At 41.8% G+C, this 12,868-nt stretch overlaps 2 protein-coding genes across 2 annotated transcripts; one reads left to right on the top strand and one right to left on the bottom strand.

The window, feature by feature from the left end:
• The first annotated feature begins 1,842 nt into the window (after positions 1 to 1,842).
• LOC123188089 (switch 2) lies at positions 1,843 to 8,567 on the top strand. The gene is made up of 8 exons (XM_044600125.1): positions 1,843 to 2,240; positions 2,833 to 2,939; positions 3,601 to 4,519; positions 4,595 to 4,842; positions 5,937 to 6,063; positions 6,155 to 6,430; positions 7,287 to 7,521; positions 8,089 to 8,567. Exons 1-8 carry the CDS (start codon positions 1,875 to 1,877, stop codon positions 8,412 to 8,414), a joined length of 2,604 nt encoding a protein of 867 aa, XP_044456060.1. The 5' UTR covers positions 1,843 to 1,874; the 3' UTR covers positions 8,415 to 8,567.
• A 966-nt stretch (positions 8,568 to 9,533) lies between these two features.
• On the bottom strand, positions 9,534 to 10,391 carry LOC100286401 (uncharacterized). Its single transcript, XM_044597059.1, has one exon. The coding sequence runs from the start codon at positions 10,346 to 10,348 to the stop codon at positions 9,734 to 9,736; it is 615 nt and encodes a 204-aa protein (XP_044452994.1). The 5' UTR covers positions 10,349 to 10,391; the 3' UTR covers positions 9,534 to 9,733.
• Between the last annotated feature and the right edge of the window lie 2,477 nt (positions 10,392 to 12,868).

Below are 12,868 nucleotides of genomic sequence, written 5' to 3'. Positions count from 1 at the left end.
ACACCAACTATCTAATGATATATTTTACCACTAACTACAATGACATGGTGTAAATGTCGATGCTTGAGCCTTTCATAGAATGGACTTGTGTTAAGTACATGTACTATGATTTTAACCTACAAAATGTGGAACATACAGAACCATTACTACTATGTGTTATTTAATTCTATGTGTGTTTTATAGTGAACCATTACTATTATATGTGTTATGGGCAAGCAAATTACTAAAGTTATTATGCTGGCTAAATATGCTAAGCGTCCGCTACAATGATGGTATATTTCGCACACATGTTTAGCCACAAATGTTAGGACCCGACAACGCGCGCGCGAAGGCGCGCTGTTGGTCTATAAGTCATATATACACAAGAAAATAACATCATCACATGATTGCCCTTAGGGCATATTTTCCAACAGGTGGGCACCATTGCATATTTTTCCCGAGTCGAGTCAAGTCCACCCGATGGGTCTGTTTATCCCAATTGAATCACCATGTGCAAACCCCGACAAGGGTGAATGCCACCCTAATGCTTATCTCTTTGGTTATTGCATTCATTCCTACTCCGACATCAATCACTTATCGGGCTTGGTGTTCCACGACATGACAACCATGACTCTGGTCCGTGTGCACTTGAAAGGCTTATGACAGGCACCATCATTTGGGAGGACGCCCACGACTCAAGCCTTACTTGTGCTCTGTGAGGATAAGCCATCTTCAAAAAGAGGGAGAATGTCACGCGTCCTATTGAAGTGTCTACCCCCGCGCTTGGCTACGACCTAGTATGTACCATGGGCCTTGTAAGTCATACGTTAGGGTTTTAACCCATTTACAAGAGAAAGCGACGCCTACTTAAGCGTTAGATGGAGGTAGTTGAGATGAGGAAGAACTTGTATCAGACCTAAATCCCATATCTTCATAGTTGAGTCATTATCTACATCTCAAATTTGTTGTTGCTATACTCCACAAAGTTAGGAACATAACACACACCAATGAATTTTATGTTTTTCCTTGTCTTTTTCAACTCATTTTTCTATGATAGAGATTTTTTGTGTGTTTTGTCTGTGTCGTAAGTAATTGAGTTTCAAATTCTCCCTGGAGTTCTATTTTGTAAACTTTAAATTGTTTCAAAATAATTCAAATAAATACTACACATTAAATGATGCTCTTATATACCCAACGCCAATGAGACCAACTAGGTCTCGGTGGAAGTCAATGTGATCAACTAGGTCTTGACGGAAAGTGTGGAGATCTCTATGTGTTGCAACGTCTCTTTGTTATGTGCGAAAATCTTGTATTCTACCACACATACGATGCCTTATATAACACTGGTATAAAGAAATTTCATGTCGATTCATCCGGTGTCTAGAAGTAGAAGTCGAACTGGTATATACGTTTACTTTTCCTATATAACCTATATGGATTTCTTGTATGTCGTATGAAAAGTTTTTTTCTTGATTGATGATGCTTCTACTAGGCGTACTGACCAATTCCTGTGTCTATGAATTTTTACTTATCATCTATAAAACTGTCCATCTAAATTTTCAAATCTACCTAATCAAATCATTATCTTCGTACCGAATTTGCACTCTACTCTAGTCTACTCTAGAGAGTTAGGAATATGACACACGCCAATAAATGTTATGTTTCCCTTTTGTTTTTTTCAACTCATTTTATTATGGTAGAGTTATTTCATATTTTTCGTTTTCCTTTGTGTGGTGTGCAAAGTTTCAAATTCTCCTTGCGAATTTACCTTGTAAACCTAATTTTTTTTATCAAATTATAGTTCAAATAAAATTTATATACGTTGTATAAAAGGTGTTTTGAAGTGGCAATTGACCAATTTCGCTCACCGGAAACCACCGCCGCCGCCGGTCGCCATGTCGCTCAACCGCCTCAAGGAAACACTCCTTCCCTGCTCCTCCTCCTCCGGGCAGAGCCAATCTCAACCCCGATCACCGTCGCCTCCTCGCCCACCGCGGAGGCCCCCCAAGACCTCCCTCTCGCAGCAGCTCCTCCGCCTCGAGGCCTCCTACTCCCTGCCCGCCCCGCCACCGTCCCCTCCCAAACCCCTGAGCCAGAAGGCAGCGGAGGATGCGGCCGAACAACCGACCTCCTCGTCGGAGGAGGACGTGGCCCCCCGCCTCCGGCGCCGTCCGGCCCCGCCACCAGCGGCTTCCTTTGAGCCCCGCGGGCCCTATGAGCCACTTGTCCTCTCGCCGCCCGGAGAGCACCCCGTCGTCCAGGTACCATCGTAATTGTGCTCTCCTCCCTCAATTTCTCGCTGATTACAATTCATGGCTCCTTCTTCATGGGGATTCACATGGCAAAGTAAAACCTAAATACACTCCGAAACCTAATATTGTTTAGACTTAGCAGGCTTTCAGCATTTCAAAGATTGTTCCTTACACTTTCAAAGACAAATCCAGATTTAACACAAAAATTTATAGGTTCAAACCAGACAAAGACTTGGGTGTTAATATTTGCTGCAAGTTTGCGGAACCCAAAGTTTGCTCATGCGCACTCCCATGTGCTGACCCAATTCTACCACCGACAAGGTTTCGTAGCGTAGTGTGTCTTTACATGATGAATGCTCACTGGACCTTCTATTAGGGATTCGCTTCTCTTCGATTCTACCCACGGCATATGCCTTTTGTATCTTTGGCTATTGCCAATCGATGCATTGTTGCCTGCTTAAATTTTTTTATAAAACAGACCGCGAGTGTTCATCCATTATTTGTGTGATCCACATTGTCAGAAATGTATTTTCTTCTGGTAGATATTTTAGTTACTATCATTAGTTTCGTATTACTGTAATTTTATTTTTTGTGGTTGTAGGTGCCCCCATCAATTAATTGCAGGCTACTTGCGCATCAGAGGGATGGTGTGAGATTCTTATACAATCTGTATAGAAACAACCATGGTGGCGTGCTTGGAGATGATATGTAAGACTTGACAGTTGTTGTGTTACTATATTATAAGAATGCTCTTAGATTTTTGTGGCTGAACTGAAATTAACTGTACAGTATCCACAATCACATATTCACATCTAAAACATTGTATATGGAAGCAAAACAATAGATTGGAAATTTCCATCTCATTTTCCTTAACTGTAGATAATACTAGGTTCAGAACTGGATATAATGAGAATTGTCAAGTCCTTTTCATTAACTGCAGATAATATCAGATTAGCAACTGGTTGGATATGAGGTAGACTTTGCACAAAATATGATGGATGTGGAGTCATGTGTAACGCCCGACTTCCTTTTAATCATTCTCTTTCTTATGCTTTTCATCATCCATGTTCTTAATTTCCAGAGTTCAACGTATCAATATATTTCAAAGTATCAAAGTAACATTAAATGAAACCCTAACATGCAAAAGGGTTTCTGGCGCTAGGATCATACAGGAACCTTTTGGACACCTGTTAAAGAAATGCAGCTTAGCTTATACTGTAGATTGGTTATCATCCACATGATTTTCTTAGGCATTTATGTTATCAATGTAGTTGTAGTGAATTCTGTACTTCATACATTCAATGGGCACACCCAAATTTTGACATATATTCGTTCAGATTTATTAATACTTTCTCTTATTATATTTTAGGGGATTGGGAAAGACTATTCAAACAATAGCATTTTTATCCTCTGTTATTGGAAAAGATAATAATCAGGGTGAGAAATCAACAGACAAAGGAAAGAAGTCCAGTCCTGTACTCATCCTCTGTCCCACTTCAGTAATTCGGAATTGGGAAAATGAATTTTCTGAGTGGGCAAATTTTTCTGTTGCTGTCTATCATGGTCCAAATCGTGACTTAGTTCTTGAAAAAATTGAAGGTCAAGGACTAGAGGTGCTAATTACCAGTTTTGATACTTTTAGGACTCGTGACAAGGTTTTATGTGACATCTCATGGGAACTAGTGGTGGTTGATGAGGCACACCGTCTCAAGAATGAAAAATCGAAGTTATATACAGCCTGCTTGGGAATTACTACACGAAAACGCTTTGGTCTCACAGGAACCATAATGCAGAACAAGATAATGGAATTATTTAATGTGTTTGACTGGGTTGTACCTGGTTGTTTGGGGGATCGAGAACACTTTAGAGAATATTATGACGAGCCCTTAAAACATGGCCAGAGATTAAGCGCTCCTGAGAGATTTGTTCAAGTTGCTGATAAGCGCAAGAAGCACCTTGTCTCTGTTCTAAAGAAATTCCTGTTGAGAAGAACAAAAGAGGAGACTATTGGGCATCTCATGCTTGGGAAGGAAGATAATATTGTTTTCTGCAGAATGAGTGATGTTCAAAAACGTGTTTATAGAAGAATGCTGCAACAGCCTGACATACAAATCCTTGTAAATAAGGATCTCCCCTGTAGCTGCGGAAGTCCTCTGACTCAGGTTGAGTGTTGCAAGAAAATTGAACCACGTGGCATTATCTGGTCCTATCTCCACAGAGAGAATCTGGATGGCTGTCCTCTATGCCCCTTCTGCCTTGTTCTTCCTTGCCTTGTCAAGCTTCAGCAGGTTGTTTTTGATTCTTGTAATACCTTGGACAGTTTCAATTTTGAAGTTCTTGTAACTTAGTTTCCCTTCATGTAGATTAGTAACCATCTGGAATTGATAAAGCCCAATCCAAGGGATGAGATTGAGAAGCAGAAGAAGGACGCTGAGCTTGCGGCTGCTGTCTTTGATACGGATATTGAATTAGTTGGCGGTAGTGCTAAAAGTGAGAATTTCATGGGTCTCAGTGACTCAGAACACTGTGGAAAGATGCGTGCACTGGAAAGACTTCTGTCTTTGTGGACCCTACAGGGTGACAAGATTCTTCTTTTCAGCTATTCTGTCAGGTGATTGTTTGTTTGTGTGCTATTGATTACTCACTAAAAGACTTGATATATTTCCATTTACCTTAGCTACCCAGTGAGGTATATATATCTAGATCCAATCGCCGTTTTGCAGTTACCCTGTTTTATGGCACAAATTAGTGTTATTTATTTCCTCAGTTAGAACCAAGAGATGTTTCCCAACTGTATTAGCAAATTAGTTATATCAACAGTAAAAAACATCTTTATATTGGCTTTACAACCAATCAAGTTTGTCATATTTCAAGGAAAGCAAAAAGGCCATACTGCCTCCATATCATAATAAGTGATGTTTTGGACATGCTTTCAGTCAAATTTCCAAAATTTAGACTATGAACATCATTTTTAATTATTTGGATTGGAAATTTGAAGATAAAGATTTGTCTCAAAAAGTATTTTTAGAGTCTTATAATTATCTTGGGTTCCATAGATATATTACAATAGAAATAAGTGGTCAAAGTTATACCATGAAAACTGTTTTGATGTCCAAAACGTCACTTATCTGTGATATGGAGGGAGTATTTCATAACTAAGAACTCTTGGTTTTGAACAATAATTTGACGATGGATCACGAATGCATGAAACTATCTTACTTCTATTAAAGTAAGATCTCTTCCCTTTTCTTCGATCGATAGTCATTTGTAATTATTTGTATTTTTGCCACTAAGTAGGCACGCTGTTGTAGCCCAGAATACCCCCATGGTCCCATTTGTTAAAGTGCTGCTATTTATGCCAAAATGATCCCAGGCGGAGTATTTTATTAATCTTTATTGTAACTTCAGCGATGATGATAAGATGTTGACGAATTAAAACTTTTGTAACTTGTCAATTTTTACCACCCGACCCTTATATAAGCACTGATCCGAAACAGAGCCTATTTTGGACTATAAAAAGGTTCAAACAAACCCTAGCCTATATTATGGTAACTTATTTGTGTAGTCATCTTCTTTGCACTTTTTAGCGTTGCGTTTATTTCTGGAAAGTTTTCTTTTTTAGATATTTGTACTTTAGATATGCCACTTTTAACATCATTTGTGTGTGACTAATTGTTTTATTTCACGTATAAACTTTACAAATAGAATGCTCGACATACTAGAGAAGTTTCTTATAAGGAAGGGTTACTGCTTTTCTCGCTTGGACGGGTCAACACCCATGAATGCACGCCAATCGCTAGTTGACGAATTCAACAAAAGCCCTAGCAAACAGGTAAATTTATGTTGATTTGTATTTGTATTTCACAGTCTATTCTGTGTTTAGAAAGCTCTGTGAATTTATTGTGCGAAACACTTTTTTGCAGGTTTTTCTTATATCTACCCGGGCAGGCAATTTAGGCGTTAACCTTGTCAGTGCTAACCGTGTGGTGATTTTTGATCCAAGTTGGAATCCTGCACAAGACTTGCAAGCACAGGACAGATCGTTCCGATTTGGACAGAAACGGCATGTCACAGTATTTCGCCTACTTGGAGCTGGATCCCTAGAAGAACTCATTTATTCTCGACAAATATATAAACAACAGCTTTCCAACATTGCAGTCTCAGGGAAAATAGAAAAGCGATACTTTGATGGTGTGCAGGTATTGCCACATTTGCTTCAGAACTTTAATAAGATTAGGTGGAGAATCTGATGTACTTTACTTGAGGTATTTACAGTTGTGGACAAGTTAAGCTCAAAAGGTGATGGGGACGAGGTTTATTTGGCCCATTATCTTAGAAAATGGTAATCAAGAACTGGAATCCTAATATTTGGAAGAATGCAGCAAGTTTTAAACATAAGAACCAAAATGATGTTCCTTTCCTATCCCACTATAATTTTTATTTTCTCCTAATCACCTGATGCACTTGGTTCTTTTAAAAAATTGCACGCTTCTCATTTCATGGCTGTGTTTTATCTTTTGGGCTGAATATTCAATTATTACTTAAAGGGTGACCATATTATGTTCAGAAACATGTTTTTTACACTTGAGAAATGTGTTGGTTGAAAGCATTTGATAATTAAACATAGTTTGATATCAACATTTTGAATTTACTCAAATCAACAATGAGTCCCTCCCTCCCTTCCTAATGCAGGGTACTCAAATGTAAGAATTCACAAGTCTACGGAAAGTACCTGGTTGTATTGGCATTGTTACATAGAAGTTTATATCTTTACTAGTCTACGGATAGCTTCATTAGTATTTATGGTTAGATGGCATTATATAAGGAACAAAACAGGTGAACTTCACATTATTGCACAGATTGGTATTTATTTGCTTAATTTCAACTTGAGCTGTTAGTTTGGATGTTGTAAGTATAAGAATTTGTTGCACTTATAAGCACACTTCAGTTTTTGGCTTTTTGGTAATCTCTTTAACAACACCACATCAGTCACTATGTACCAGGGCTCTGTCTAGTTTCGAACATTGGTTAATTTGGTTAACTTGTTTGTTTCAGGATGACAAGAAATTTCAGGGTGAGCTCTTTGGGATCTGTAATCTGTTCCGTGACTTGTCTGATAAGCTTTTTACTAGTGAGATTATTGAGATGCACGGAGAGGATGAGAAAGCTAAAACATCTGAAGAAACAGGGATAAGAGAAATAGTTGACACTGATTTATTTGGTACACAAGGGCAAATGAAATCTTCCACAGCAGCAATAGGTGATGAAAATCAGGCATTGGCTGATTATGGTATGTTCTGTCAGTATCTTGATTGAAACCGCTTTATTTGCTGTGTTGTAACATGATGTATGAAAGCTTCAGATGGAGAAATGACTAAGTAGTTGATGTTACTCCTGCTGCGGGAAAAACAATTTGATATTGGAAACTAGGAATTGAACATTTAATTTCCATGTCATCTCTTCATTCAAATACCTGCTCTAGTCATTTTGAGTAGTGTGTATTGGTGCCCAGCCTCTTTCATTCACATAATCAGAAAGATATTTCATCCCATGTCCCGACACAAAGCTTTAATATTGGTGAAATGTTTTATTTTACAAGGTCGCACTACAAAATCCATTTTCTTGAGTCGATGTTTACACTTCATTAGCCTCACGAGCTGTGTTTGGGTCCTATATTTCCACTCTTCAGTTTTTGATGTAGAGAATATGCTCTAGTTTTTCTGCCATAGTTGCATCTTCATTATTCATTCCAGAATGATATTAGTATGTCAACTTATTGCGAACGAAATGTTGCGTGCCTGCTAAGCTGGTTTATGAAACCGAGCACTTACTGATACAGTTTGTTCCTTGTAAACAGGAGTTGTGTATGCTCACCGGAACGAGGACGTCGTAAACACGAGGACACACGACGACGACAACAACGAAAGAAACGACGGCGCGACAGAAGAATGTGTCGAGCGCATCTCGGAGGACCTGCATAGTAAGAAGCAAATAAAGCCCACGGCGGACAGGGCGAAACTTCGCTCGGTGGAGGAACAGAAACGGAAGGAGTTCAGCCGTATCGCGGCCTGTGTGGGTATGAATGACCTTGAGTTCAGCAAGTGGCTGCTATTGGTCTCTCCTCTGCAGCGGCAGCGGGTACTGGACGATCATAGGAAGAAAAGAAGTATCACCAAAACCTAAATGACGCAGGGCTTCTTCAGAGTTTTTTTTAACCTTCATATTTTTTGTAAGACCTTGAGAGTGGAGTGGTGCCGAGCTTTCACATATGCTTTGTCTGTTTGAGACATCTCCATGTTTCTCTGTTTGAGAAGTGATGAAAATCCATTAACATCAGGCGAGATTAAAGTTGGCTCTAAGCTTGTGTGACCATAAACATGACGCCCAAATCAAATCGGTGCTCCAGGGAACAGCAATGAAGCCGCAACAGCGCTTGCTTAAGAGGAGGAACTCTTGCCTACCAAAACTTTGACATCAGTTGGACCATAACATCAGATCATCCGCACAACGATGCGGAGTATTGTGTGGTTCGACGGCTCAGTGATTTGTTCTATTTTTGCACGAGCAGGTGCTTCTATTGTAGTCCTCCCTGTTCAGATGTTTTTTCTCTCATGTCTTTCGAAACTATTCCCTCTGTCCCAAATTACTTCTGCAGATAGATGAATCTAAATTATCAAAAAAATAAAAAAAAATCTTGTTCACTCCTTTCATCACTTTTACTTAGGTCCAGTTCTTTTCAGCTTACGGAGGGACTTAGTTTAGAATTTCAGGTCAAACCCAAAAGAACTGGTTTTCTAAGCAGGGCTTAACTTCAAAAGCCGCCGCTCGCCCTATGTAGTTGGAAGCAGACGGAGTCAACTTTCGACGTAACCCGGTAGTGCTAGGTAAAATGGGACTTCTACCTTCAGTAGGAAGTTTTTTTGAAAACGACCTTCAGTAGGAAGTGGAAAAACTGGAAATAGTAAAAAAAAAAAACCATAGCATTGCTGTGTCATACAAAAAGTACAAGGATTCAAAGGTAGGAATCCACAAAAAAAATCATATGCAGTTTCAATCCTAGAAATTCTTTTGCATGATGATCCAGTCATACTCCCTCTGTAAACTAATATAAGAGTGTTTAGATAACTACTTTAGTTATCTAAACACTTTTATATTAGTTTACAGAGGGAGTACAAACCAAGCAATCCAGATAGGATAATTTCATAACGATTTTAATCCTTATAAATGGCACATCTTATATGAAGATCTTTTGAATAAACAAGGACCCTTAGACACAGCGAAATGACTAGTTGGATACATAGCATTTTACCATCCACTATCTGAAAATCAAATGAGCATTGTTGTTTGTGAAGCCAGAAACGGAGTGAAGATAGAACTATGACGACATTGAAATGAACTGAAACCGGGAACATCGAAATGCATCATATTTTATTTTGCGTTCCCTAACGAGCTCGGCGATCACTTGGTGAAGTGCAATGAGAATATGAAATAAGCACTACTGCCTAGACCGGGATCCCGCCGCCAAGCTGCGTTTCAAAGAAGTCGATGGCGTCCCCGTCTTGCAGCTTGAAATACGCCGGCGTGCGCGCGCCGCGCAGCCGAACGTTTTCGAACCAGAAGGAGCCGGTGCCTCTGACGACGTCCCCCGCCTCGTCGTAGTACGCATCCATGACGATCTGCAGCTCGGCGTTCATCCTGATGGTGCGGCGGACCAGGCGCTGCTCCTGGTCCACCACCTTGAGCGTGACGAACCGGAGATCCGCCGCCAACGGCGACGCCATGTTCCGCTCAGCTTTCGGGAGCGCGCTTGTCCCGCCGCCGCCCAGCAGCTCGGTGAAGAAGTCCACCTCGTCGCCGTCCTCCATCTGGAGCTCCGCAGGCGTCTGCCATCCGCGGAGCCGGCCGCCGTCGTAGAGGAACCGCCCCGTGCCGGGCTGGACCGCCGGCACGCTGGCGTAGTAGAAGTCCATGAGGCTCTGCAGCTGCTCGGTCCGACGCATGGTGCGGTAGACGGTGTGGCCGTCGGTGTTCCGCACCTTGAGCGTCACGTGCACGCCGGGCTTGATCACCGGCTTCCGGTCCTCCCCCTCCTCGCCGTCCACGTCCTGCCTCGACATGCCTACGGTGGATCGAGCGATGTGCTTGTGTTGGCTTCTGCTTTGGTTTGGCCTGGAGGCGATCTGCGCGCTGCTTATAAAATGGCAATGGTTTAATTAACCCGGGAATTCGTATCGGCGCTGGACCTTTCGATTGCCGCACCACAGTAACTCCATGCGGGGATCTTGAACGATCAAACTCTGCGCAGGGATCGAAGCGACCAGGCATTTGTTCTTTTCCAACTACTACTACACTACCGAGTAAATGGCATAAAATCACCACTTTGAGGTTTAGATTTGCGAAAAACGCTAGGATACAGTTTCTTTGCAAAAAACACTATATCTTGTGTAATTGTTTTGCAAAAATCACTGATCATGGATTTGGCTCGGTTAAGTGCGTTTATGATAGATGGGGCTTTTTTTTCTGATGTGGCATAGCGTTTTGCCAAAAAGAGCCCTAGATGGGTCAAAAAGCAAAAACACCCCCAACATCCTTTCCTCGTACCGCCCAGGCCCTTCCCCCGTCTCCCTGGACAAACCGTTCGTCAGCCTTGCTCCCGCAGCGTTCTTCAAACTCGGTGGCGTCGGTCACCACCACGCACCCGCCGCTGCCGCCGGTCGACTGCGCACGCCATGCCGGCCTCGAGACTAGGCGGGTAAGGGCCCACCTCGAGCCAGCCCCGGCGCTCCCCGCTCCATTCCACCACGGTGGTGGTGCCCTCGATGCACCACATGCGGCCGTGCACCACCACGTGAGCCGCCGACGCTGGTGCGCGCACATGCTCCAGGCGCCGCCACCTTCGGCGAGGGATGCCGCGCAGTCGCCACGATTTGGCCCCCACCGTCGCCACCTCGTCCGGATCCGGCGAGGGATGCCGCGCCGCCGCCCCGATTTGACCTCCCGCACGAGTAGATGCCCAGCGTGGGCTGCCGGATCCCGTGCCGCGGCCCCGATTTGGCCTCCAGCGCGAGGAGCCGCCCAACGTTGGCTGCCGGATCCGGCGAGGGGTGCCGCCCCCTCCCCCCGATTTGGCCTCCTGCGCAAGGAGGAGCCCGGCGCCGGCTGCGTTGACCGCCCCAACCTGTGGCGAGGGTGCACATGGGCTGATAACATTTTTTTCTTTTTGATTTAGGGGTGTCTATGTAAAATGTATGGATTAGTTTGTAAAATTATATTAAAATTGACGTGTCGCGAAATGTTATGCCACATAGGCGAAAAAGGCCTCATCTATCATAAACACGCTTAACCAAGCCAAATCCGCCTATCAGTGATTTTTTCAAAACAATTACGCAAGATGTGGTGTTTTCTGCAGAGAAACTGTATCCTAGTGTTTTTCGCAAACCTAACCCTTAAAGTGGTGGTTTTATGCAATTTACTCTATACTACTCAAAGAAGAGGTTAAATGAAAGCGCTGTTGAAAAAAGACGTACATACTGTCAGAACAAATTATACTTCCCCCTATCCTTTCTTTTCTACCAAGCTTTTAACTTTTTTGATTAAAACTGGAAAGTGGTTCTAGTTGGAAGCTAAAAAAAGTGGCTCTTGTTGGAAGCTAAAAAAGTGGCTCTTGTTGGAGATTTTGAAAATGGTTCTTTCGATGTTTTTTTTGACTAAATTTGCCATTGTTGCTCTAAACCTTAAAGAAAATGATGCCGGGCCAAATTAGCCTTAGCAATCGATCTTTTTTGATTCATAATTGAGAGTTTATATTCTATGCTATAACTATTATGATTCTGGAATATGCGATTGATGTCTGCTACGCAACTTTATTCTTGTAGACACGTGTTGGGCCTCCAAGCGCAGAGTTTTGTAGGACAGTAGCAATTTTCCTCAAGTGGATGACCTAAGATTTATCAATCCGTGAGAGATGTAGGATGAAGATGGTCTCTCTCAAATGACCCTGCAACCAAATGCAAGAAATCTCTTGTGTCCCCAACACACCCAATATAATGGAAAATTGTATAGGTGCACTAGTTCGGCGAAGAGATGATGATAAAAGTGTAATATTGATGGTAGAAATATATTTTTATAATCTAAATAAATAAAAACAGCAAGGTAGCAAATAGTAAACGGGCACAAAAACGGTATTGCAATGCTTAAAAATGAGGCCTAGGATCTGTACTTTCACTAGTGCAACCTCTCAACAGTGCTAACATAGTTGGATCATATGATTATCCCTCAAAGTGCAATAAAGAATCACTCCCGAGTTTTATTAGCGAAGAACAAAAGATAGAAATTGTTTGTAGCGTACGAAACCACCTCAAAGTTATTTTTTCCATTCGATCTATTCAAGAGTTCGTACTAAAATAACAAAAAAATATTATTTCCGTTCGATCTATCCTAGAGTTCGTACTAAAATAACGCCAAAGCAAATTCATATTCATAATACTCAATCCAACACAAAGAACTACAAGGAGACCCCAAAGTTTCTATCGGAGAAAAGATAATAAAAACATGCATCAACCCCTATGCATATATTCACCGCGGGAATCCCCGAGTTGAATGCCAAAACACATATCAAGTGAATCAATATGATACCC

This window comes from Triticum aestivum, chromosome 2A (genome assembly GCF_018294505.1).
Source record: "Triticum aestivum cultivar Chinese Spring chromosome 2A, IWGSC CS RefSeq v2.1, whole genome shotgun sequence".
In the NCBI taxonomy this organism is placed as follows: Eukaryota; Viridiplantae; Streptophyta; class Magnoliopsida; order Poales; family Poaceae; genus Triticum; species Triticum aestivum.
Note: the sequence above shows the minus strand (reverse complement) of the source record. Positions and strands in the feature narration are given on the sequence as shown.